The sequence below is a fragment of the Anser brachyrhynchus genome (genome assembly GCF_964034855.1).
Source record: "Anser brachyrhynchus genome assembly, chromosome: 18".
NCBI lineage: Eukaryota > Metazoa > Chordata > Aves > Anseriformes > Anatidae > Anser > Anser brachyrhynchus.
This window is the reverse complement of record NC_137711.1, coordinates 7,355,463-7,381,089: the sequence shown is the minus strand read 5'-3', so window position 1 is coordinate 7,381,089 and position 25,627 is coordinate 7,355,463. Positions and strand designations below refer to the sequence as shown.

At 51.9% G+C, this 25,627-nt stretch overlaps 2 protein-coding genes and 1 long non-coding RNA gene across 14 annotated transcripts in view; 2 read left to right on the top strand and 1 right to left on the bottom strand.

Annotated features, from left to right (window-relative positions):
* The window catches only part of CASKIN2 (CASK interacting protein 2), a 34,550-nt gene extending 27,714 nt beyond the window's left edge, over window positions 1-6,836 (top strand). For 5 of the 7 annotated variants that reach the window (XM_080560736.1, XM_080560735.1, XM_080560737.1 and 2 more), the window contains 6 exons: window positions 39-133; window positions 348-458; window positions 573-674; window positions 890-1,028; window positions 1,349-3,977; window positions 4,293-6,836. In XM_080560736.1, the coding sequence (XP_080416862.1) occupies window positions 39-133; window positions 348-458; window positions 573-674; window positions 890-1,028; window positions 1,349-3,977; window positions 4,293-4,389 (3,173 nt within the window). In that variant the 3' untranslated portion in view covers window positions 4,390-6,836. The remainder of the gene's footprint in view (window positions 1-38; window positions 134-347; window positions 459-572; window positions 675-889; window positions 1,029-1,348; window positions 3,978-4,292) is intronic. The other 2 variants (XM_080560740.1, XM_080560739.1) reach the window with 1 other exon arrangement.
* A 656-nt stretch (window positions 6,837-7,492) lies between these two features.
* Window positions 7,493-25,627, bottom strand: part of TMEM94 (transmembrane protein 94) — a 50,574-nt gene continuing 32,439 nt past the window's right edge. For all 6 annotated transcript variants that reach the window (XM_080560741.1, XM_080560743.1, XM_080560742.1 and 3 more), the window contains 17 exons: window positions 24,847-25,020; window positions 22,039-22,141; window positions 20,686-20,903; window positions 19,301-19,482; window positions 18,962-19,100; window positions 18,224-18,339; window positions 17,361-17,460; window positions 15,824-15,932; window positions 15,107-15,296; window positions 14,487-14,564; window positions 14,009-14,094; window positions 13,362-13,443; window positions 12,898-13,052; window positions 12,452-12,546; window positions 11,458-11,551; window positions 11,037-11,207; window positions 7,493-10,202 (listed from right to left, as the gene is read on the bottom strand). In XM_080560741.1, the coding sequence (XP_080416867.1) occupies window positions 10,130-10,202; window positions 11,037-11,207; window positions 11,458-11,551; window positions 12,452-12,546; window positions 12,898-13,052; window positions 13,362-13,443; window positions 14,009-14,094; window positions 14,487-14,564; window positions 15,107-15,296; window positions 15,824-15,932; window positions 17,361-17,460; window positions 18,224-18,339; window positions 18,962-19,100; window positions 19,301-19,482; window positions 20,686-20,903; window positions 22,039-22,141; window positions 24,847-25,020 (2,165 nt within the window). In that variant the 3' untranslated portion in view covers window positions 7,493-10,129. The remainder of the gene's footprint in view (window positions 10,203-11,036; window positions 11,208-11,457; window positions 11,552-12,451; window positions 12,547-12,897; window positions 13,053-13,361; window positions 13,444-14,008; window positions 14,095-14,486; window positions 14,565-15,106; window positions 15,297-15,823; window positions 15,933-17,360; window positions 17,461-18,223; window positions 18,340-18,961; window positions 19,101-19,300; window positions 19,483-20,685; window positions 20,904-22,038; window positions 22,142-24,846; window positions 25,021-25,627) is intronic.
* LOC308179939 lies at window positions 18,336-24,840 on the top strand. Its single transcript, XR_013940689.1, has 3 exons — window positions 18,336-18,463; window positions 18,596-18,645; window positions 22,878-24,840. It is a non-coding gene; the product is annotated as an uncharacterized lncRNA (long non-coding RNA).

Here is a 25,627-nt window from a genome sequence, read left to right as displayed (position 1 = left end):
CCCCGTGACACTCTCTTCTCTCCTGTCCTCTCTGCCAGGGCCCCCAGGCCACCAGACCCCTGGCAACTGTCCCCCTGGAGACAGGGTCTTCTCCCACCAGTTCTTGCGGCCTGAGCAGCTCCTGGAGGGGAAGGTAACTGGGTCAGCGGCGTGCAGGGTGGGAGGGCAATGTTTGGGGTTCTCAGCCCAGCTCTTTCTGCTCTGGGCACATGGGACTGGGTCTTGGGGATGCTGGGGCCAAGTGGGTCTTGCCCAAGAAGGTCCTGTTGTTGTGCCCCAAGCAGTCAGGTCCTTCCAAGCCCTGCAGCCACAGTCACAGGCTGCTCTTTGCCTCGTCCTCTCCCCAGGACGCAGAAGCCATTTACAACTGGCTGAGGGAGTTCCAGCTTGAGTCGTACACTGCCAACTTCCTCAATGCCGGCTACGATGTCCCCACCATCAGCCGCATGACCCCCGAGGTAAGGCAGGTCCTTCCCTGCTGGCCTGCACCCCCTGAGCTGCCGGCAGTGGGCGCCCACTGCTCCACGCTCCCCGTGCCGCTGCTGACTGCAGCCCCGCTCTGCTTGCGCTAGGATCTGACAGCCATCGGCGTGACCAAACCAGGCCACAGGAAGAAGATCTCCACTGAGATCGGGCAGCTCAGCATTGCCGAGTGGCTGCCCAACTACATCCCGGTGAGTCCCTGGCACCGGGGCTTTGGTCTGTGGCACCCTCTTTTCTCAGAGCTGCGTCCCCCAGGACAGGATGGGGGCTGCCTATAAGTAAATGAGCTCTGAAGCGTCCAGAGAGACCCCAAAAAAGCAGGCTCCTGGCCAGGGGCAGGGAGGGGATGGATGAAGGCACCGCCTGTCCCTTGCTGCTCACGGCAGCATCTCCGTGCTCTTTGCAGGCTGACCTGATGGATTGGCTCAGTGCCATTGGGTTGCCCCAGTACCACAAAAAGCTGGTGAACAACGGCTATGACTCCATCACCATCGTGACGGACCTGACCTGGGAGGATCTGCAAGAGATTGGCATCAACAAACTGGGTGAGTCCCTGCTGCGGTGCTGGGGTGGCCCAAGGCGGCCAAGTCTCCTGACCAGGTCCCTGTGCCCTGACGTCCCTCGGGCCTGTCCTGTGACCCAGAAAGGGCAGTTCAGGGCCATCCCCAAGGACTGCCCTGGGCAGGCTGGAGCCAGGCTGAGCCGGGTGGACGTTGGTGGTGGTTTGTCTCCTCCCGTGGCAGGGTTTGGACAACTTGGATGTCTTTGCCCTGGTTGGTGACATGACTGTGGCTTTTCTTGGCCAAGAGGCCTTGTAGGATCGGAGCCAACTTAATGCCTCTTTCCTCTTGCCACTCTCCCACAGGCCACCAGAAGAAGATCATGCTGGCCGTCAAGAAGCTGAGAGACCTCCGCAAAAGCCTCAACCAAGCGGAAGCCACCCTGGCAAGACGCAAAGTCCCCGGTGCCCTGGACATTGTCACCATTGAGTCACTGGAGAATGGGGAATGCCAGTCCCCACACACTCCCAAAATGACAACATTCCAGGACAGCGAGCTCAGCTACGAGCTCCAGACAGCCATGTCCAACAGCTGCCATGAGACGCTCAGCATCAAGAACAGCCAGGGAATGTCGCGGAGCCAGGAGAGCATCGGGGTGCGGTCCCGGGGTTCAGGGCACTCGCAGGACAATGTTTTGTCCCGGCACCTCTCCAGCCCCTCGCAGGAGAGCCTGGGCAGCGGGGAGAGCAGCAGCAGCAGCGGGCAGTCCTGCGCGCCACCCCGCAGCAAGGAGAGCCCGGCCAGCCTGCCGGGACGGCCCAGCCCCGAGCCCTTTGGGAAGCTTGTCTCCCCCGAGGGGCTGAACGGCTACACCAACGGCAGCGGGGGCAGCCCTCTCAAGGAGAGGAACCTGCCTGAAGGCACAGATCAGTACGCCCGGCCAACGGCTCAGAAAGGTGCTGGCCCTGCAGGGCCACCAGCAGTCACCCCTTGTACCCCTCCCCAGACCCCCAGCAAGGCGACGGCCCCGTATGTCTTCATGTACCCGCACGTCTCCTTGAAGTCTCCCACGGCCCCTTCCCTCCTGGGGGCTGAGCAGCCCAAGACCCTGGTGCACCCCTACCCCTCCTTCCCTTCTGGGCAGAAGAGCAGCCTGCAGACATCAGCCCAAACAGCTTTCTCCTACCTGCACAGCCAGTGCAGCCCCACCGAGCCACCCAAGGCTGCCGCGGCCCCGGGCACCTGGCAGGCAGGGGAGCAGCACAACGGGGGCGAAGGCTTCAAGTACAAGAAGCGGTCGCACAGTCTGAACCGCTACGCGCTGTCAGATGGAGAGCACGAAGAAGAGGAGGGGGTGCCCACCAGCACCCTGGGCTCCTATGCCACCCTGACGCGGCGGCCGGGCCGCAGCCAGATGCCGCGGGCCTGCCTGCAGGCGGAGGCCAAGGTGACCCGCAGCCAATCCTTCGCCATCCGGGCCAAGCGCAAGGGACCCCCGCCGCCGCCTCCCAAGCGTCTCAGTTCCGTCTCCAGCACCCCCGCCACCGAGGCGAATGGCGAGCAGCCCCCTGACCCCGAGCAGCAGTCTCCAGTCCCCCAGGACATGGCCGATGCTGGTGCCAGCCCCGGTGACACCAGTCGCAGCAGGACAGTGAGGAGCCTGGCAGCTGCACTGGAGGGGACGCCCGGGGCAAGCCCACCCAAGCCCCTCTTGGCTCCGAAACCGCTGCATGTGGCTCAGGACTCTCTCTCCAGGGCCAGTGTGGACGATCGGTCCTACGATGGCGGTGATACCGGCAGCACTGTGCTTGCTGACGCTGGCAGGGACGCCTTTGAGGGCAGCAAGCCGCGGAGACGGACATTGAGTGAGCCCAGCGCTCCCATGACGGAGGCTGTGCAGGTCGGGCGGGAGGACGCCTGCTCAGACACGGAGGAGGAGGCCAAGCCCGACGTCTCTTCATCCTCCCAGAACAGCTCCAGCGAGTGCATCCCCTTTGCAGAAGAAGGCAACTTAACCATCAAGCAGCGTCCGAAGCCTGCTGGGCACCCCAAGGCTGACGCTGCAGTGCAGGATGCAGAGCCCAGTTCCCAGCCTGCAGAGCCCCCGTGCTCTGCTGGGAAGGAGCCGGCAGCACCTGCTGCCACCAAGGAGCCGCCCGTGCTGGAGTTCAACCTCACCGAGTCGGACACGGTGAAGCGCCGGCCCCGCTTCAAGGAGCGGGAGCCGCTGCAGGCTGTGCTGAAGGCATTCAGCCTGGCAGGGCAGGCGGAGGCGGGCGGCAGCCCCGCGCCCCAGTATGCCCAGGCCCAAGCTGTGAGCATCGTGGGCCCCACCACGCAGGGGCTGGTGCCACGGGCCGGGCTGGCTGGAGACACCTTTGACGATGACAATGTGGAGTTCAGGATTGCCGAGATAGAGAAGAGCATCTTGTCACTGGAGAAGGGGATCAAGAAGACACCGAGCCCCACCAAAGCCCCCAGCCCCACGGAGCTGCTCGGCACTGCCGTGGTGAGGACACCTGCTCCAGGTACGGGGGCTTGGGAGGGTCTCTCTTTGGCAGTGGCAGGGCCCGAGGCTCCCTCCTTCCCCTGCTGGGTCAGGACAGCATCCCCAGCTGGCCAGGAGGCAAGGGCAACCCGTGCCACCACGTGCCACGAGGCTTCTTCCCTTGCAGACGTCCCTGCCAAGCACACCTCAGTGGCGTCCACCAAGCTGGTGTTCTCCGGGCCCAAGACCATCTACCAGCAGGTCCTGCAGCCCTCCCGCCACACCGTCGCTCCCTGGGCAGCCCCCGAGGCGGTGCCGGATGTGGTCGGGTCCCTGGCTGCTCCCAGCCCTCTGACGCTGGAGGCAAGCAGCAAGGTGTCGGCAAAGCCTTTGGCCACTGCCCCGGGGGCCGCCCTGGTCCAGCAGCGGCTGGAGCACACCAACTCCACCCTGGCTGCTGCGCTGCAGGCAGCCGAGAAGAAGATCACAGCGGAGGAGGTGGAGAGGTGAGGTGGCGCTGGGGGAGAGGAAAATGCTGGGGTGAGATCCTGGGGAGTGGAACTGGGGAGCCCCCAGCGGGGGCAGGCAAAGGGCTGGGGGCCTCCAGCCCTGGCAGGCGGCAGCGGGTTCCCAGGCAGCCCCAAGGACCGAGCACGGGCTGCAGCCACCTGCACGCGGCCACCACGTGCCCGCGACCCACCAGGATGCGCGTGCTCCAGCCCAGCTGTGACCGGGAGGGTTGGGTCCCGCCTGCCTGCCCCTGCCCAACGGCACCTCAAGCATTGGGGCAGCATTTAACCATCTCTCCCTTCCCTCCCCAGCCCCCCCGGGGCCGTGCACTCGGCCAAGAACATCCTGGAGGACATCAGCAACATGTTCGATGATCTGGCCGACCAGCTGGATGCAATGCTGGACTGAGGCTTGCTCCCTCCTTCCCTTCCCCGCCTCCGGCTGCTCTGCCAGTGCCCGTCGTGATGGGGGGAGAGCGGATCCAGCACCGCTTGGTGCCTCCAGGTCTCTCCAGCCGCCTTCCTCCCTGCACTTTGCACCGTGGCCGGGAACGTGGCTGCCCCTCCTCACCCGCCCCGTGTCACCGGCCCCAGAGCCACCCGGCTCCGTGTCACACGCTCCAGCACAGCCGCGGGGGTCAGGCATTTCCCACCAGACTGGCAGCAGGAGGGGAGCCCAGAGGGGCTGCGCATGTGGTCCCGGAGGCCGCGGAGAAGCCCTTGCTCCCTCGCACAGCGCTGAGGAGCCTCCACAAGGGACCTTTTTCTTTCCACACTGCATTGCCGAGTCCTGCCTCTTATTATTTATCCCCTGCCAACAATGTGTCAAAGGAAAGACCTCCCTGGGCAGCCGCCACGGAGTTGGCTATTTACTGAGCAGATCCCAGCCCCGGCAGGGCCTGACAGCAGCTAAAAGAAGACAGGGCTTGTTGCGATTTGGCAGCTTACGGAGTGAGAAGGAACCTTCCTGCTTTTTTTGTTGCTTTTCCAAACGCATCAGCGTCAGGCAGCGTGTAATCTGAGCGGATCGAAATCCCTCGGTGGGACCCACAGCCCCTCAGGAGGGGGCTGGCACAGCCTGCAGAGCTGCGGGACGCGGGGGGCTACCTGCACCCTCCCGCAGCGCCGAGGTCCTGCAGGGTCCTCGCAGGATGGCTGCGCAGCGCCGAAGGCCGCCCACGGCTGTGTGTCCGTGCGTCCAGCTGGATCGCGCTGCTATACGGAGGCTGCCCTCTGCTGACACTGTGCCTGCACAAACTGCCAGCCCCAGTGCTTCCAGGGAAGAAGCAGCAGAGTGGTTAGTGGGGTTTTTGGTTTTTGTGTGTTTTTTTTTCCCCTCCCCTATTTCCCTTTTTTTGGGGGGGTGGCCCCCTTTTCCCACTGCCCCTCCCTGCAGGGAGGTGCTGGCACAAACCCAGCCCTGAACGTCGCTAGGCGGTGGCAGCGTTTGGGACCGCGCACGATGCTTCCTCGCAGCACTAAAACCCAGCGGGAGAGGTGACCCCGCATGCACGGGGTGAGTTCAGCTCAGCAACAGCTACTGTAAATACGCGCTGGATGCAGTCACAGCCCCGTGGCTGCAGCAGGGGAACAGCAGTGATAGCTCATTGCATCCAAGCAGTAGGAACGGCTGCATAGCTTGAAGACAGATTTCTGTAGCAGGATCTGTTTAGTAGTGCATGTCTAAATATGTCCAAGAGCCCCAAACTTGGCTTGCACTCGGCATGCCAAGCAAATGAAAGCATCAGAGCACCAGAAGGGAACCTAAGATTGTACTGAAGTGCCATTTGTTACAAAAATTCCAGACGAAGGGAAAAAAAAAGAAATCCAACCCTTACCCTTTTTAAAAAAAATCACCCGCACAAAACCAAACTGGAAAGGGAGAAGGTGGCCAAAGAGGCGGGCGCTCCCCAGCCCTTTGGGGAGTTTGTGACTGACTTTGCCTGCTCGCAGCCCCTTGCTCCCTGCACTGAGAAAGGAGCAGAGCCCGCCTGGACGGGTCCCCAGGGCTCACCAGCAGCGGCTGTGCCACGGGCCCAGCCGGTGGGAGGCGCCAGCCTGGCTTTGGGCTGAAAAGCACAGATGAAAAATCCCTGAAAAAAAAAGAAAATAAAATCATTGGCTGGGACTTGAGGTCAGTTTGAGGCGATTAAGACACCTCTATCCTGGCCAGTTGGTTGCTCTGTTTTATACATCACATTGCGTGTATTTAAATGACCGTGTCCGACAGGCAAGTGCTACGCCATGGACCTGACTGTTTTTAAAATAGCTCCAACCAGTGGCACTTTAACGAAAGGTTTGCAGAAACCTTTTAAAACTGATTTTTATTCTCACAAGTCAATCTGGGGCAAACCCAGTTATTTTTTTCCAATGTTGATAAAACTGTAAATGTTTTTTTAAAGGCCAATGTATATATTTTAAATGTGATTTATTATATATATTTACTAACCAGAACTGCAAGTCTTGTACTCTAGGGTCAGGGATAAGAGGACACTGGGGTGGAGCTGTCGCTGTCTGAGCCACCTGAGGGCAACATCACGCTGCTCTCATTGTCAATAAGGGAATTAAACATTTGTTTTGCAGAAGAATGCCTATTTTTTAAGCTCTAGATCTCTATTTTGAAGCTACTGTATGGTGTGTAAGTTATGTACACTGCAACTGGGACTAACTGACCCTGGCTGCACCTGCTCCGTGCAGCAAGACAGTGAGGGGAAAAAATAGCCCACGTAATCACCAGACTGACAACAGATTTTAAACCATCTGCTCTGTTTGTGTTGATCATGTGTTTTGTTTTCCACTAACATCCATTAAGACTAAATTCTATTAAACAGTGGGGCGTATTTTACCCTTTTGATAGTTCTGCCTAGTTGTCTCCTTCGTGTCAAATCATACGAGCTTGTCTCCTGCTCTGTCTGAAGTTCACCAAGGATCAGCTTTATCCTGCCCCTTGAGCGCTTAAGATCTGTTTTTCCTCAGATAATCTCCCTGGTAAGAGTTCTGCTGTCACCTCTAGCGAGGTTAATGAGCACAGTAACGTGTGGTGAGCGTGCTAGGGACCGGCACTGCCTTCCGTGCCCCTCTGCCCAGCTTTGGGTCCTGCTTTGCTCAGGACTAGCAGCCCAGGCCTCCTCGTCTCGCCGCTGTTTTTCTCCAGTGCTCCCAGTGCCTGTGGCAGCTCACCCCCGAGCCCTTCATCCCGAGGCTCCAACGCGCCGCCCGCCGCAACCGAAGCAATCAGCAGCGACCATCAGAGCAACCACACGCGCTGTGCCTGGGATCAGGGAGGCAGGAGGTGAGTGAGAAGTTACTCTGTGGGCAGGGGCCTGCAGGGCTGCACATTTGCCCAAGGCTGGGCAGAAACTGGCAGAAAGCACCAAGATCAGATTCCAGGAGAATCCAGCTCTCAGGCTGTGCTGCTGCCCCAGAGGTGAGCCCCGTTACCTGTGCCATGACCAACAAACACATTTTTACCTCCTCGCTCTGCTGGGTGCAAACTCCCTCCCACTCTCACGGGGCGTGTTACCAAGACAGTCGTTTATTGCCGTTCATACAGTGGATGTGTGCGGGTTAGGGTTTGCTTCTTTTTTTTTTATACAAGTTTTAATACAAATCAAATATTTTTACATACATCCCAAAAATTTTAATATAAAATATACACCATTTAAAAACATCTCGATGTAGGAAACTTCTTACTGAAGCCGTTCACCCTGGTCCTCAGGTGCCTCACTGGCGGAGGGAAGGGTGGCAATGGCGAGACCATCCAAAAGGCTCCGTTCCTACGCCTTGGCTCCCTCCAAGTCTAACACAGGAAGGAGGGTGCAGGAAAATAAACGTTTGTGATCACCCAGAGAAGGAAACCTTGGAGTTGCCTCCTCTAGAGGAAGGTGTGGCCAGCAGGAAGCCCTGGTAGCTGCTGCCTTTTATCACCTACAACAGTTAAGTGGCACAAAGCAAGAGCTAGGTCAGGGGGAAAGCTGCCCTGCGGGGATAGCAGTGAGCGGCTTGGCGCTGCCGCTGGCTGCAGCTCAGCTTGGCCACGGAGGAGATCGTGTCCCACTTGCCAGCCAACGCTGGCATCAGAAAGACAAGCTGGTTTCTCAAGTGCCAGCGATAACAGATCTGCAGCTGGCACGCAGTGAGTTAAGTGCGACTGAGAAATGCAGCGTGTTCTCCCTGAGCCAGGCGGCCCTGCGGACCTGTAAGGAGCGAGGGAAGAGCTCAGCCCAGCTGGCAGAGGTGAGCAGACCCACTGCCAGCAGAACTGGCCTGGTATTGCTGCGTTGCAGGAGGGCAGCCCTGCCTTTCCCCAGTGAGCACCTGGCTCCCAACCCTGCCTGGCTCCCCCCACGCAGCCCTGCCAGCAGCAGAGCCCAAACGGCTGCTCTCCAGCTGTAGAAACAGGGCCCAGGTCTCCACACAGCCGCACCTGGCCCCCTCCAGCAGCCCCCCTCTGTCCCCAGAGCACAGAGACTGGCCCTACCCCTGCTCCACGCTCCTACCAGACCCACAGCGAGAAGGGTATTGCTTAGACACGCAGTGTGCGTCCTCCCTGCGTTTGCTGAAATGGAAGGAAGACGAGGTGGAGCAGCAGGTAGGGCTGGGGTTCCCGTCCAGCTCCCTGCCTGCCAGGAAGGCCCAGCAGCCACTTTTTAGCCTCGGACACCAAAGGGAAACAACAGCCGTGTATTTAGTGTTAATATGGGAAGCAAAAACAGTGCCAGGATTTGTCAGGTTTAGCCAGTTTTTAAAACTAGGGAGAGAGTCAGCATCTCCCATGAGCTCCAAATATTCTGGTAGCCAAGCCTGTGCGCTCCTGTTTGGCCCCCAAGCGTCAGCCCTCAACAGCACCAGTGTTCCCAGTACAGCTGGGGTCTGTACAGGAGCACGTGTGCTGCACTGGGGCAAACCGTGGGTTACAGAGCCCTCAGTGAAAGGTCAAAGGAAGAAGGGACCTCCAGAAAAACAGGTAACAGCTAGGAGGGCAGAAGCATGAAGGGGAGAGTTCCGAACACTAGCACAGAAAGGCATGACGAGGGGGGCTTCCCTGTGCCCTGGAGAGCAGGTACTGGGTGCAGCAGGGTCCCAGGCTGGGAATGCTGGTGAGCCGTCCACCAGCTCCATGTTAGTCACAGCTGCAAGATGCAGATGGAAAGACATCTCCCTCCCTCCACGGCAGGGGTAGGCAGGTCTCAGGTTTTCTCTGTAGCTACAAACATTGCCGTGGCCTTCTCAAGCAGGCATTTTACTGAAGCAGAACAGCAATTCAAATCACAAAAATGAGGACAGTTACAACCCTACCTCTCTGGGGGCTGTTAAAGCATACACGGGCTGGATCAGCAGGGCTGGAGGAAGCTGGGCCATGCAAGCAGGCAGAGCTGTCCTCCTGATTCCCTGTGCACCTTGGAAGCAGGGTCAAATGCAGACAGTTTTCCTTAAAGCCCTGTCTCATCCTTCTCTTGAAGTACTCGGCAGCTGGCACGTGGCTACAGCAACAACGCTAGAGGGCAGGCCTGGCACAAGCTGGCCATCGTGGGGCTTTTCCAGCGTGGTGCCAAAGACCCCTTCCAGCGTCCCTTTGGGAATGTGAGCTCCAGCCCTCACCTGGCACCTAGCGCTCCTGGAGGTGCAGGAGAGATGGCTGACGGAGGTAGGTGAGGGCACGCGCAAGCATGCACATGCACATCATCCAGGAAAGCAGGCAGAGAAGGAAAAAAATGGGTTTCAATAAAAATCTCTGGCCTCAGCAGCCCTACGCCTCCCCTTCTGGCCCCAGATTTTCCTGCCAGGTCAAGGAAACCCATCTGCTCACACAGAGGGGAGGAGTCACTTGAATTCAGCATCACCATGATACTAACAAAAACCTCTAGTAATAAATAAATAAGGAAGAGCAGCCTGAACAGCCACCAGAGCTTGCAGGCTCCCTCGAGAGCACCCTGGCAGGCCAGGGAGGGGCTGCATACCTGCTGGGGGATCCTGACGGCAGTGCCCTGCCTGGGGCCCCCAGGAAGGAAGGTGCTGATGCAGTTTTGCAAGGAGGCCGTCTGGTTTGCATGTGTGAAAGAAACTCCCTGAGCCTTTGGTGCAGCCGCTCTCCCAGCGCAGGATGTGTCTGTCTGCCCCTGGCCCCAGGGAACTCAAGTTGGCAGGTTTTAAAATGGAGAATTCATCCCCAGCTTTGTTTCAAACTGCAACTTCTGCCTCTTCTGGTAACGCACCCGGACCCTGGAGGAGACAGGAGAGAGCAGAGTCAGTATGTGGAGCGGCGAAAGGCAGGTAAAGCTGCCCCACTCTGGTTCCTGAGCCCTGAGAAGCAGAGAAGCCCCTCACCTGGGCCCTCTGGCACCCTGAGAGGAGAATCAAATCCAGAGAGCAATCCATCGTCTCACACCTACCACATCCAGCCAAGTCCTATATCCAAGGCCACCAGATGCAGCGGAGAAAGGCCCAGAAATCCCTCCCAGGAACAGAGATGAGGGCTCTGTCCCCATCAAGGTTCCCTGTAACCCCCACTGCCTTTCCTCACCAGCCCCCTTTCCTCAATCCATGCTCATTAGCGTTAACTCCCAGCTCCGGCTGCTCCCTGTGCTAGAACAGCCAGTCACTTTGCCTGCTACGAATTCTTGGCTTCGGCCACTTCCCGTGAAAATGAGTCCCACAGTTCAGGCACTGTGGGAAGACGTATTTCCTCCACTGTGATTCAATGCCTCCCTGTCCTCCTGGGACAAGATGGAGAGAACAGCCCTCTCCAAGCCGTACTGGTATTTCACAGACCTTGGCTGTCTCCTCCTCATTGGAGGGAGATAAGGAAATTTCGGTCTCCCTTCCTGCTCCCAATCACTGCCCCTGCCCTCCCCTGACCCTCTTTCCTCCCCTGCGCTTCCTCCCGGAGAGGTGGAACATGAGCTTGCACACAATAGCCAGGTGATTTACACAATGCAATCATCTTTTCCTTTTTATTCCCCACCCTGTTCCCTGTGCATTATTTCTCTGCAGCTCAAGGCCAGGCTGCAGTGAGGCTCCCGCCCTTTGTCTCCATCTTCCCTACCACCCCCATACCTGATTTCGTGCAGCTTGACAATCTCATTGATGATAACCACGAGGATCAAGGAAAGAAAACCCAGGAGCCATGAGACGGGAGAGATGGAAACGTAGTTAAAGGTCAATGGAGAACTGAGATTTTCCCAGAGTTTCAGGTCCAGAACAGTCTGCGCCACTTGCCCCAGCAATCTAAGATAATAGACAGACACAGCAGGTCTCAGCAGAGCGAACACGCTTCCCAGGATCTGCAGATCAGGGCTCAGGCCCAGACGTACCGCCCCTGACTTTACAACAGGGATGCTTCACCTGTGTGAGGTTCAACAATGCCCTTGCCACGCATTATCATTTTCCTCAGCGCCAGCAAACTGGTGCTGGAGGACCTACAGCCCTCCTCCCCTCCGCACTGCCGAGCGCCGCATCAGGGCCCGGGGATACTCACACGACAGCCACAGTGAGCGTCCACCACCGGTTGGAGAGGGGGCTCTTCTTCCACAGTGGCTTGGTGCGATGGACGTGGGTGATGGATATGAAAACTGCAGGTACAGATGGAGCAGGGGGTTATTTAGCATCACACGTAGATACACCGCTTTACAATATACACCAACAGCTATTGCTCCAAAGGGATACGAGGCTTATGTTCCTGAAACCAAACTTTCATTCCAAGTCCTTCCAGACCAGACTCCCCACAGCAAATCCAAGTCCCCAAATATGCAAAGGGGGGCCATGGTAGCAACAGTGCCCAGCATTGCTCACTGCAGGCACACTGGGGTTTGCTCTCAGCCCGCTGTGCTGAAGTAATGCACGCTGCCTCTCATCAGAACGGCTGCCCCTCAAATCAGGAGGCATACCTGTTGACCTGGACACCCTACACATCTCAACATGTAATGTTCTTCTGGGCACCAAGGCACGCCACCACCTGACGTGGTGGAAAGGGAGCAGAGGCCCATTAAGGTTACACGAGAGCAGCTGGAGCTGCTCTGCTCAGCAACCATGCGCAGGTGATGAGGGTTGGCCAGAGCCTGGCTCCCCTCCCCTCCAGAGGGGATAAAAAGCCTTCCAGCTCAAGGGGGTGCTTCATAACATGGCAGCAGGAACGGAGGAACTTTTAAGGCAAGGAATGTTTCTGCAGAGCTGCAGGCTACTGCTAGTTGGTTTGCACGAAGGCAAAGATGGAGGCTGCCCTTTTGGTGAGACAAGAAGGGAACCAGCGCTTCGCCAGGCAGGTAAGAGGCAGAATCAGCTCCAAAGGTGCTGTTTTTACTTTGTTAGGGCAATGTATAGTAAGGCAAGGGGCTTTATGTCAGAAGACTAACAAAGCCTCCATTTCTAATGAAGTTTGTGCCCTCTGGCATAATGAGGGGCACAGAAAGAAACAAATCCAAGTTTTCCCCCAGAGCTGGGGTGTGGGTGCTGAGTGCTGCAAGCAGACTCACCTGTGTGTAAAACAATCAGGCCAGCTGTGAGCTTCTGGGCTACAAGAAGAGCATTGGAAAATGTCCCAAACCAGTCAGGAGCACCACCAGCATTGCTAGTAAACGAGAGGACAGAGGGAAGAAGTCAGGGACAGTAAGGACTCACTGTCTGACCCATTTCCACCAGAGCCCTGCCTCTCTCTGGTAGCTGAGCAAACCAGATGTGAGCTTGGAGTCTTTTCTCAGCAGAAAAATGGGCTGTCCTGGTACCAGGGGTTGACTGAGCAAGGCCAGGCTTTGTCCCAAAGGTGCAATCCTCCAGGCTAGGGAGAGTGCCCAGCCTTCTGCACAGCCATTACAGCTCATGCAAGAGTGTGAAGCTTGTTAGAGGGGGTCAGCTCCACCTGGGAGCAGCAGGAGCAACAGGCACAGCAGGGCATCGGCTTGTGCCAGGCTCGGTTCCTCACCTGTGCAGCATGATGGAGGAGCAGGCTGTGAGATTGAGGCTGGTAGTGTTCACCTCTTTGCAGGACTCATGCAGCGTGAACCCGAAGCAGATGAGGCACGAACAGATGGTCAGGCTGAATTTCAGCAGGAAGCAGAACAGGAAGTAGTGCTGAGTCTGTGGATAAGGGAGAGACAGGAGAGTGACACGGGCATGTCACCGGCCCAGCCTCCCCACGTGAACCATCAGAGGCTGCAGTACGGATTTGGGATGTTGCGCTGTGGACCTGTCCTGCAGGCATACTGGTACTAAGGGATTCCCTTTGTGACCATGACAAGATTTGGCTAGGGTGGCTCGTGCCACGGATCAGAGTTTACCAAGGGAGGTGGGAAGCCATGTTAGCACAGGGCCTCAGCTATGCACCAACATGGGGACAAAGTAGAAGAGAAGAAAGGATGAACAATTCTTATCAGATGGGCTACCTACCTTCTTAGGAATGGAAGTCAAATTTTTTCCTGTTGCCATGGTCATGATGGAGCTGTGGGGAGGCTTGCCCAGGAGTGAGATGCTGGAGAAAGGGAAGTTAGTCTTTTACTAACAAGTTCAGGCACCACATCTGCTTTCTGGGCTAACATTTGAAGCCAAAGAACCTCCTCTGACTGGAGCACTGGCATTTATCTGACCACTGCTTGAGCTGTGCTTGTATCCCACTCCCTGAAGCATATCCTGTGCAAGTTCTCATGTATGGCAAGCGTAGACAGGGAGAGGTAACTTCCAACTGTGTGATGGGGAAAATCTACCTATGGTATATATCGACCTCTGCCTGCCACCCTGTGCTCTCCATCACACCCCAGCCAGTGAAACAGTGTCAAAATCAGAAAATGATTCTCAGCTGGAGGCTCAAACAAGATAATAGCAGCTCTCAGACAGCAGGCAGGGCTAACAGCAGTACACAAATGATCCTATCTGTGTTTCCAAGCACTTTGTCAAAGCAGGTGCTTAAAATAACCCTTGCAGCCTCCTTAGCATGCTGTGAGCGATGTCAGCTTCCTTTTATCATGACCACAGTGAGGCTGGGGGACTGGTCTGTGTATCCTGTGGGCAGGAGATTCCCCCCTGCCTGACAGACTCACCTGAGCAGTGGGTAGCAGAAACAGGAGAGCCACACAATGTCCGTGGTACTGAGGATGGGGGGCAGCTGTACCAGGCAGGAGAGGAACTGGATGGGAACAATCCAGAGTGAAGAGCATGAGCAGTGTAGGACAGTGCTGTTACCCTGGCTGCCACCATCCTCCCCCCAAACACTGGGATGAGCTGGTAAGGAGGCTGCTGCTGCACAGCCCCTCCGAGTGTTTCAGGGTGCTGGAACAGGGTTGCTTTTCTCCAGGGAAAAAGGGATCTGAGAGAAACCTCTATAGGAGGGTCAGGGAGAAGGGGCAATGTAGGCTGGGATCTCATAGTCCCTATCTGTAACTTTCCCAAACATGCTATGTAAACCTGATTGAAGGCCACTGTGCCCCTTGCAAGGCTGCTCCACTTCAGCCACCCATTATCCTTGCTAGCACTCCCGTCCTGTGACATAAATGCTGTCCACAGCCAGGCTGGACTCACCTGAATGACAACCAAGGTCAGCTGGCACTGCAGCAAGAAGAGGAAACACTTGCGGATCCCATATGTTGCGTGCCGTGCCTGGAAGGAAGCACAAACCCTCAGAGCCCTCGCTGATGGGAGCAGTTATCAGCCAAGAGCAATTATTGGCAGGCAGGGGCAGAACATGTTGCCTGTGGGGGAAGTGGGAGGGGAGAGCATCTGGACATGGTGTAAGCAAAAGGGGAAGGTCTCCTGCTTAGATACAGAGGTTGAGATGGAAGGGCAGAATTTAACCGAGGGGTAAGTTTGTTTAAACCTGGATTTTCTGGGGTAACACTTCTCTCTAGTACTGTTATTTTCCAGGCAGGGATTGCTGTGAGTTTATACTTAACCCAGTTGATATTTGTGCCCTGGTGCAACAGGGTACTGTTCCCAACATCCCCTACACCTTGCACTGCTAGGAGCAGGCAGGAAGAATTTCTTTTGTGTTTCCTGAACAAAGGACAGGAGACCCAAGCAAACCTACTGTGGGCAGCTCAACAAGAATGCTTGCATGGGCTCCTGGCTTTGCTCCTCATGAGCTGCAGGCAGAGGGGTGTGGGCAAGAGAGAGAACTAGGAGGGGGGGCGTGCCTGGCTCACCTGCTCTATAAGCCTGATGATGCTGGTACTCTCTTCTTGGCGGAAGGACATGGAGCAAGGCAGGCTGTTGAGCTGCCCTGAAAGCTGCAGGGGGGTGAGCTCATCAGAGGCCTGAGTCATGGTGGTGCTGGTGGCGTAGCCAAAGGTCTCCCAGGAGCAGCGGGATGGGTAGAGAGGGTCCAGTGCTATACTGCATGGACAACATAGGAGCGTTAAGGAAGGACCTCATCCCGGAGGAGAAACCATGCTCCGCTGCAATCCAGCCTGTAAAGTCATGCTGTGCCACCTCTGCCTCGCTTGTAGAGAAGTTCTGAGCTGGGATGTGACTTTAGGATCAATCTCCCCAGATGTTATTTCCAGATAAATACTGAACATATTTGGGTGTGTGACTCAAGGTGAACAAATTGGTTGATCCAGTAGTGAACTGCCATTATTTTGCCCAAACAAGAAGCATCTGCAACTCCAGTTGGTGCACAATACTCTAGCATATAAGAGTAACAGCTTCCTTTCAAAGATGTAGAGAAATCTGTGTCAAGGGATCTAGGTGATCACTCCATTTAAAAAAAAAATAAATCCCATCCAATACCATCCAAATGTCCCTTACACACCCAACTAATGATAATTGTGAGCATCCCCCTGCATGGTCACCAAGCCTGCTGTGTCCCATGGCTGGACACACCAAGGCAAAGGCAGCTGGAAGACTGGATCCTGCCCCACCTGATATCACTCTGCAGGAAGAGGCAGCTGTTCCGCAGGTTGGCAGAGCTCCCCAGACAGCAAGTCACCTCCCCGTATTCCTGCATGATCTTGATCATCTCACACATGGCTGCAAGGGGATGGAAGGAGAAGCACAGTGCATTATCGCTATGTTCACAGGCTTCACATATGCTTTCCAGTCTGGATAGCAAGCAGTCATCTTTTAAAATGACCCCAGTTGGTATTCCTCAGACGTGTAGTCAGAGGGCACAATCAGATTGCTAATTAATTGCAGTCCAAGTGCCCTGTGTACCTGCCTTCTGCAGGCTGAGCTGTGATCCGCAGAATTGTGACCCAGAGATCTGCACCTCTAGCATGTCTCTTTCAGACCAGAGCTCTAGGTATACCCTGGGCATGTAACACAGATGGCTTCAGCAACAAATGGTCTTGGTAGAAAATAGCAGAAATTAAACTTAGTTGAGTAATTCAAATCTGAAAAAAATACACTTTCTAATTCTTCTCAGCAGCACCTCGCTGCTGTTCCAAGTCTGAAGGAACAAAGGAAATAAAACAAAGTACTCCAAAAGCAGTGCCACGCTTAGCCCTGTTCAGAGCCAGCCCCTCTTCCTCCACTCCCAGCCTGACCTCTAACTCTCATCAATCTTTTCATTAACATCCTCCTGAGGGCTCTAAATCAAAGCTGCTGTTTGATCCAATTTTTGTTCTGTAGCCCTGTGCACAGCGCTCTGGATATTTGAGTTTTCTAGAATAGTCAAGGCAAAAAAAAAAAAAACAAAACACCACCCTCTGCAGATTCCTGTGTAAACAATTTATCCAAATGACTGGTGTACCCGGATCTGCAGCACAGCAAGGGGTTGGATGGAGTGGGGAAGTGTCACCTCTGTCAGCCAAAGGAAATTTACTGGGCACTGAATACCCAGGCAGACTGGTTTGTAGCTGGTTCTCACTGGCAATCCTGTAAGCTGTGCCCAGAGGTGCCTAAAATGCCAAATCGTAATGATTCTTAGCACTTTTACTGGAGGCTGGACAGGTATTACCCAGCTAAGTACTCAGCCCATTTAGCTAAAATAGTGTTTCTCAGAGAGAAATTTTGTCATTTTTGCTCTCTGCAATCAAAAGCTCTGCAAAGCAGCAGAAGGTGCGAACAGCAACTGCCAGAGAAAAATACTTCTGGGAAGTGACTTCTGAGTTATATAAGGAAGCGAGGGTTGCAAGCAGAGATCAAAGTCTCCTGGCACACTGATAACACTTAATAACAGGCATTGTGGATGTTTTGTGCCTTTGTCTCTTATGAATGCAAATTGAAAATGGAGTGGCTCTTAGCCCAATTCTGTAGCTAAGGAACAGTTGTACTGAAGTCAAGATTGCCTCCCCGCAGGTAGCAATAGCGGGTCGTTAATACCAAAATGCCCTTCTGCATTTTTGGACTGTATCCCTTTCCCTTGACCCATGTCTACACCCAGATAAGCCAGAGCACAGGGATGGGGAATGTATCCGTGCATGGTACGAGGACAGACCCAGGCTTTGTGCTACTCACTTTCTGGGGTGCAGTCTGTGAAGAGGGGCACCAGCAAAGGCACGTTGTCTATGTTTTGCAGGTGGGGTCTCACTTGGTGGATCCCCCGTGGAAGTTTGGCCTGAAAAATACAAAGAGGAGACTAAGCAGGAGTGTGTGTGAGGGAAGCAGTTAGCAAGGAACTACTCAAATTAGAATTCCCAGAGTGCAACTTCAAGATCAGATATAAACTGATGTCCCTGCAGACATAACCTGGCTTTCCCAAGCCATTTTAAGAAGTTTAGTAGTAAAGTTCTACACTGACATGGCAGTCTGTACCCTCCCTCTGGGTTTGTAAGATCAGCATCATAAAACTGTGCTCAAGGATTTCTAAGGAATTTTTACCTGTGTGGAGAAACTAGTTGGAGAATACGGGTTGTCTCCCACCACCTATCCGCTATTTCAATTGCACACAACGCACAGCAAAGGAATGTTTTTTCCTTCCTAAACACAGGCCTAACAGATTATTTTTTTTGTGTCTCTGATATTTCTGTAACCTCTGCTGAGAATGTCTGTGTTCTGTGAGGCGGGAAGATCACGTCCCACACCCTGACTGCTGGTCAGCACCAACTACTGCTCATGGGTTGGGAAGAAAGCTTCTGCTGTCTGCATGGAATGTGGGGATGTTCCCAGTTCCTGCCCAGCACATGAGAAGGGGACCCAGATGGACTGAGATGAGCTTCTCAAGGCTACTGTGAAGCTGGAAGTGGGAGGAGAAAGATCAGGATGTGAACCAGTCACAAAACCAGTCAATGAATTATCTTGAAAAAGGAATTCCCTCTGAGATGCTGTTACACTGTTGACCGTGACAACAACACAAAGCGTGTAAGGAAAGGGGACCTCACCCTGTTACAGTCCTCCAGGAAGCTGGGGATATCACTGTCTGTTGGCTGGAAGCTGATGAGATCTGAGTGCCCTTCCTCTTCCATCAGCAGGAGCCCCTCCACATCATCTCGAGAAACTGGAGCACAGAGAAACATCATAAACAACAAGCACAAACTGGCCTCTGCCACTCTTGTGCCACCCACATGGTATATTCACGTGGCACTGCAGAAGCCAGGAAGCATGAAGCCTGATTTTTCTAGGTTAGCAAAGCTTAGATCCCCCTCAGTCATCTAAAATGCAATATTTTTAGATGACTAATCTGCTCAGAGGTAGATATGTGAGCATAGTCTCTGCTTTGAGACACAATAGTGTATCTGTTCTTTCTTTCCTAGGGGAAGAAGAGAGAGATGAAATCCCACTTAAAGAGAAGAGCAATGCACAGGTAAGAGACTGACCCTCAGTGGCTTGACCAGGGCCTCAGCAAGAACCAAAAGTGATAATGAGCAGTTGTAAAATCATGGCAGCTGGTGCACAGAAGGATGTTTGTTTCCAATAACTGCGGTACTGACTGGGTAGGGATGCTATAAATGTAAGGCGCTCTCACTCACACATACACACACCTCAGGCCCATCCAGCTTTGTGCTCAAAGCTCTGAAGGATCAGGTATCTGGTGAGGACACAGGACCCTATGAACGGGTTTAAAAGAACCATCCGGGAAACACGTGGCATTCAAAGTGGTTTAGGCGCAGTTCTCTCACCCTGATGTAGGTCATCGTGCAGAGAGCCAGCATGGCTGGGGCTAGAGGGAGGGATCTCTGAGCCAGGCACATCACCATTGGGTGTTAAGGATATGTGACAATTCCAGCCAGTCTCAAGACCCATCTTCTCAGCAAACACCTATAGGAGAGCAGGCAAAAGAGTTCAGTGTAGCTATCCAGGCCAGAGTATTGCAGACAATGTCGTATCAGAGTGTAGGTACCTACTGGACCCACTAGGCAAGCTGAATCAGATTAACCTTAGATGGCACTGGAGCTAAACTCTCCAGACAGACAAGGCAGGGGCATGCGAGTTCAGCGAGTTCAGCAAAGACAGCTTACCTTGCTTTTGAGCTCATCTTCCAGGGAGAAGTAGACAAAACGAATGCAGGCATTGACCAATCCATCAATGAGGCGGACAATGTCAAGACGGGCCTGATACTGAGATGAGACCATTCCCATGAAGATCTGTCCGCTCAGAGCCTGGATACAGTCCTCCTTCTCCATCACTTCCCCAATCCCTTCTTCAGGCATGCAAACAACACGCAATCACAGAGACAAGTGGCCACATGTGCATCAGACAACAGTACCCACGGTGGGAGAGTCCACCATGGTAATACCCCGGGACACAGTGCCCAGACACAGAAACATGCAGATAGACACATACAGAAGGAAATTTGAAGACATCCATTTGTCCCAGCATACCAAGTCACAGAGGTAGTTTCAGAACATCCCCGCACATGTGACCAAGAGTACAAGTACGAAATAGACAGCATGGAAAGGAAAAAGACAAAACAGAAGACAGGGATCAGTCACAAAGAACTGGGGCAGAAAGGTAAAGGATGTGTGCAGCATTATGTTCACATATGCTTTTTAAACACCTCATACTGTGCTTAAACATGATGAGTCTGGCTGAGGCAGAGAGGCATCAGAGTATGAGGGGCTGATGCAGGGAACTTTCCCTCCAGAGCCATTGCAGACACTCCCAAAGAGCCTGCGAACGCTCTTTGTCAGATTTCCTTCACCATTGCCACATCAGCCTGTGGTGAATGGGAGCTTAATACAATGTGAGGAACAAAATAATGAAATACTTCCCACAGTTGCAAAGTTTGCCACAGGTGAGACTGAAAAGGGTTTTGAAAACAAGTCACCACTGCCTCAAAGCTGTTGGAAACCCTATTACTTACATTTTACAGTATGGGAGACCAAGGCAGAAAGAGATTAACACTGGTCTTACAAGAGTCTCCTGAAGTTATGCAATGGTATGTGCTTATTTCTCAGTTTCCATTGCTGTTCTGCAGATGTACAATTTACATCTACTGGGAATCATATCCTTCAGCACAGCAACCAAATCTATCAAGGGAGAGTAGTCACATACCATCATGCATCTAGTTCCTTTGAAGAAAACACAGCATATGTGATTTCCATAAAATTAGTCAATTAGCAAACTAAGTGTCGAAATACTCAGAAGTCTTGACTCTCAGTTGTCTACTTTAAGAAACAGACTTCCCACAAGTAGAAGAACTCTGCAAGCTTCAATAGCTAAGCTAGAAATATACTTACCAGCTGCTACATCATTACTTCCTCGGGAAAGGCATCTACTTTAGAAACCCTGAGTTCTCCATTTCCATCTGCTGCTCCGAATGAGAGTGTTCTTATAGTTCTAGACTGATCAGAAAGAAAGCACCTGGCCTAGCAGCAGACAGCAGAGAACAGAACATACATACCATCTGAGCTCCAACTATTCCTCCGACTGCTCTGTTTGATGGGGGTTGTCCCAGGGAGATCACAGCATGTGAAGATGGCACTCTGCCCAGGGACCTGCACCAGCTCTATGCACTTGCCATTGAGCTGGGAGGACAAGGCACAATGCATTGGCTTGTACGCAAAGGCAGAACAGTATCCTGAGAGGCAGGCCCGCTGGTAGAAATCTAACACCTTCTTCCTATGTGGAAGAGACAAAGACCAAAGTTAGCAGAAATGTGCCGTGTTTCTGATTGTACCAGCTATAGTTCGGTGCAGAAGTCACTGACTGGGTAGGTGGAAAAATGTATTCTGTGAGGAGCAGGGCAGTGGTGAACATTGCTGGTTGTTCATCAGACAGATGAGTGTGAACACAGTACTCTGAATGCTCTTATTGATGTACTCGATGATTGCCAGATGAGTCTAAGGTAGTTCACTGCATGGCAGCAGAAATTGAATTAATGAGTGAGGTTATCTGTAGTGCGATAAACACCAAGGAAGGAAATGACAAATTGACGATAGTAACTATGGCAGAGATGGTTACAGTAACAGACTGTTCTCCTGTCCCCTTTCATAGTTTGGGTCCCAGGAGCTGTATTTCAAGTCCACACTTAGTCAACATTCAGTCACTAGAACAGTGTGAAGTTCCTTCTCTATGTTGAGCTCACAAAAGTAACAAATTAGACTATACATGGGATTTTTCATTAGGTTCTAAGATAATAAATACTCCAAAAAGTTCTAGTGGGAGTTTTCTTACACCTGAGGATTAGCAGACTTAGAAGAACAACTTGCTGACATTCAGTGAAACTAAATATTATTGGTTTGTCTGCTCTGCTAGAAAGAACAGAAATTTAGCCTATAGATAAATATGCAACAGATGCTGGACAGCTACAACAGGACTAAAAGGGTGTGATGCACTGTGGAGGACTGCTTTAAAGGTGTCAACAGTAGGCAGAATTGATCACTTTGCATTGCATGTAAGATATAAGCCATTTCTTGAATAAGAAGAACAATTCCCTGCCAGCATCAAATGATCTGATTATAATTCATTGTCCTGCTACATGGTACAGTCAGGGTCCACTTATAAGAGGCTAATATTAACAGATACAGTAGTAAATGGTTTAGTCTTACAGTCTGACAGATTACTTCTTGACATCTAATCTCTTGCACTGCTATGATTATAATAATTATAAGCAGAGACAGCTTATGCTCATAACCTACTTCAAGCTTCTATTAAATACCATAAGCATCAGTAAAGGGAATTTTAATAGAGTGCCCACGTTCCCTCTGCAATTTTGCAGCAGTTCCTGAACGCACCAAATGACAAAGCTGCCCACCTGTCAGAACCAGAGAGGGGGTAGATATCGGTACCATCCCAAAAATCTGTGCAGGCCTCAAGGATGATGTCAGCTGTCCCATGAGAAAACATCTGTTCAGTGCCTGAAATATGGAAGAACAATGAGTCAGCATCACCCATACAGGATCCCAGGCAAGAGTTCTCATAACAACTGCTCCTTTATTTGTCAAAACAGTGCTCCTACAAACTGCCTTGATCCACTCCAGGTACACAGATTCCTCTGTTGAAAGTCTTCAGTCCCCGTCAAGAAATTATTCAAGACTGGATGATATGTATGTGTTCAGCTGCTATTTGTGTCCAACTGGGAATTCAAACACGGCTGTGATAAAATGTGACCCGAGTAGTCAGCTCCTATTCTTCCCTTATGTTGTGTTAATCCCAGTCCTACAGAAGGTGGGGAAAAGTCTTGCTTCTGCATCCAATGGAAGAGGAAAATATATTCTTGTGTGCTTGTTCTCATGAGAGTATAAGCACCAGTGATGAGACTATGGGGATCAAAGTCTGCCTGCACTGGGAAGTGCTAGGCCAGAAGTGAATCTAAAGGGTAACAGCCATTCTTGAATAGCTTCTTTTCAAGTAGCAGAAGATAATTTAACAGCGTGACCAGCAGCATTAGGTAGCAGCCTGTTCCACAAAGGGTCCTGAAAGTGAGTTAAATCAGGATGGGTCAAAAGTTCAGCAAAACATACTAAAAAAAAACCAAACAACTCATGTTGTGATCAGGGAAGAACTGAAAATCAACAGATCCCACAGCTTGCCCTATTTTTTTCTTACACTACTTTTTAATACAGTCTTAAAATCGTTCATTCCCTCTTGCAGGTTGAGGTGTTAAGTGTTTCCTGAAGGTGTGTGATGCCACTTGTCTGATGCAGGTCCCAGGCATAGGACACAAGTTCAGGTGTGTCCGGCTGTCTCCCCTCTACCCTTCCTGTTCCCTTTCATTTGCACTGATACATTAACATTGCACTCACGTAGACTTCACTGTCTAGGTTCCCTCCTCCAGCTGCTCTGTGACTTTGCCCCCAACAGCTTCAAAGCTGATCTAATGAAAAAAACATCACTGCCAAGAAAAATGAGCCCCAAGGCCTCTTGGAGGTATTGTTGCTGACTGCAAATGCCCACACGAGCTGGTGAAATCAAGAGCCAAGAATATCCACTCACACAAATCAGGCAGGGACCTTCAGGAACACCAGAGGATTTTCCAAAACACAGCAGCTCTCTGCTTTCTGCTATAAATAGTCATCGCACGCCAAGTTTATCAGCATAACAAACCTCCAAGACAAATAGGAGCTGTGTGTGAAAGACTGAGCCTGTTTCAGGGACACAAAGGAGTACTTGTGTGGGGCTCTGGTTAATTTTATTGTATAAACACCTAATCCTTCCCACCTTGGTCCTACAGTCAGATAGTCCTTGTTGGGAAAGAGAAAACAAAACATGTTCATTGATTCATGCAATATTTATGCCCTGGACACGGAGCAAGAACTTGCAGATGACCACACGTGCACATACCTACATTTCTGCCTGACAGCAACTGCAATCCATTTCCCATAGGATTCCCATTGAGCATCAACAGTGTCCCACAAAACAGTCCCTCTAAGGGGTAAATGACAGTGACAGCATGCTCCATAAAATGGAGGGAGCTCGTTCAGCTGTCATTGCCAGCAAAGTGAGCTCAGCCTCTTCCCTCCCTAAATCATGAACTTAAAGGCTAGGATTTCTTCTCAAGGGAGGGAACTAATGAACGGACAGGGAGGACAAGTATCCATTTATGACTGCTGGAACTCGTTAGGAAGAACCAAGCCTCTAGAGATGAGCTAATGAGACAGAGCAAAAAAAAAAAATCTAAGAATGAAGCTACAGCAAGGGAAGACAGAGACAGTACCAAGCCATTTTACTCCACCAAGGATGCTGGTGAGCCCCTCATTTCCATGTGGTTACTATGGTTTTGGGATGAATGCTGCCAGATGGTGAGGCACGTACTTCAATGGAATAGTAAGGAAACATACAGATAAGCTACCTCCTATTTCTGCTACAGCTGTAGAATTTATCTCCCTTTGACTTCAGCGTGTCATGGGAGTGGGTGGATTCAAAGATTTATTCACAAATACTGAATCAGGAGAGGTTAGTTAGGATCATCTGTTCTGACTCTGTGCAAATACAGCCATTTGATTTCACATAATAGCTGCATAATCCATTATTTCTGGTTGCACACATTTTAGAAAGTTTCAAGGGCCAAAACTATCATGTGAGAGGTGTTCCGATGGTTAAATAACCTCACTGGCAAAATTCCTCTTAGAATTTACTCTAGACAGCATAATCCAGGTCACACACGTATTCGTCTGAGCTCCAGCCTCTGAACTAAACCGTTTAAAAATGAGGATAAGGAGTTGAAATGAGGCAACATTAAAGGTTTTTCAGCTACACTAAGAAAGAACTAGCGTCAGAAAAATTCTTGCTCACAAAGGTAAGATAGCAAATGGGGCAAATGAAAAAAGTTCCTCCTAAATTAAGACTCCTAAATTAAGATACAAATTTAAGAAGAAATAGGCAAGAGAAGCCAGTTTAATTGGTAAATTTGGGGCCAACATAGTAACCGTATTTCAGATTCAATATTGAACATATGCCAACTGCAGAGAGTCAGGTTCAGTCGATTTAAGATATTAACAAGAGACTAAGAGCTCTGACAGACAAGCTTTTAAATCTTGCTGAGGTGCTTTAAAATCTCACCATGTCCATCTGCACATCTCCCAACCCCTCTTTGGATGCCCAAAGAAAGAGGCAGCCTTACTGGTAGTGGTGTCCTTCACGAACAGGTTAATCATGTGGCTCAGCGGTGGTCTCCTCTTGGTAATTGATGAAAGCTTCCCCAGCATCGTCTCCTTAACCATCTCATCACTTGGCAAGCGGTACAAGGCCAAATAGTTCTCCTGCTTGAAAAGATCTTTAGCACCTGGTGTGAAACCTGAAACATGAATGCAAGGAGGAGAAAAGTGAGACTAACCAAATCAAAAGAAAGGTCCTCTCCTCTTCTTTGCCATCCATCTTGCGTGCTCTCATTCTGACATTACCCCAGCAACAGATAGTTAAGTTGTGCTCTCTGTGCATCTGCACCAAGATGGTTCAAGATCTGTGTTGAAAACTATTCAAAAGGACTAGGTATTACTAGTAATTAGAGCTTTCATGCTTCTAGTTCTTTGAAGAAAGAACTGTGGCACTGAAGAACAAGCACAGAAGTGAATTCAAGAGCTTTCACGTTTTAATTCTAGGTGCTGCCTCTAACCTTTTACCTCTTCTATTCCTCGGTTTTCCCATCTATAAAACAAGCTGAGGTACCACACATCATTTACACCCAATCTCCTGGTAAAGCATCCTGGTAAAGACAGGGCAGCCATCCATCCTTTAGTAGCTGTTCTTGTCTCCAGATAAGATTGTCAGACTTGAGCCAGAAGAATACCAAGTCTAGCCAGGGCTGGCTGGAAATATCTTTGATGACAATTTTTTCCTCTGATAGAATCTACGTCTGAACTTGCCAAAAGCAGCCTCTTTAATAGACTTCTGGCAACCCAACA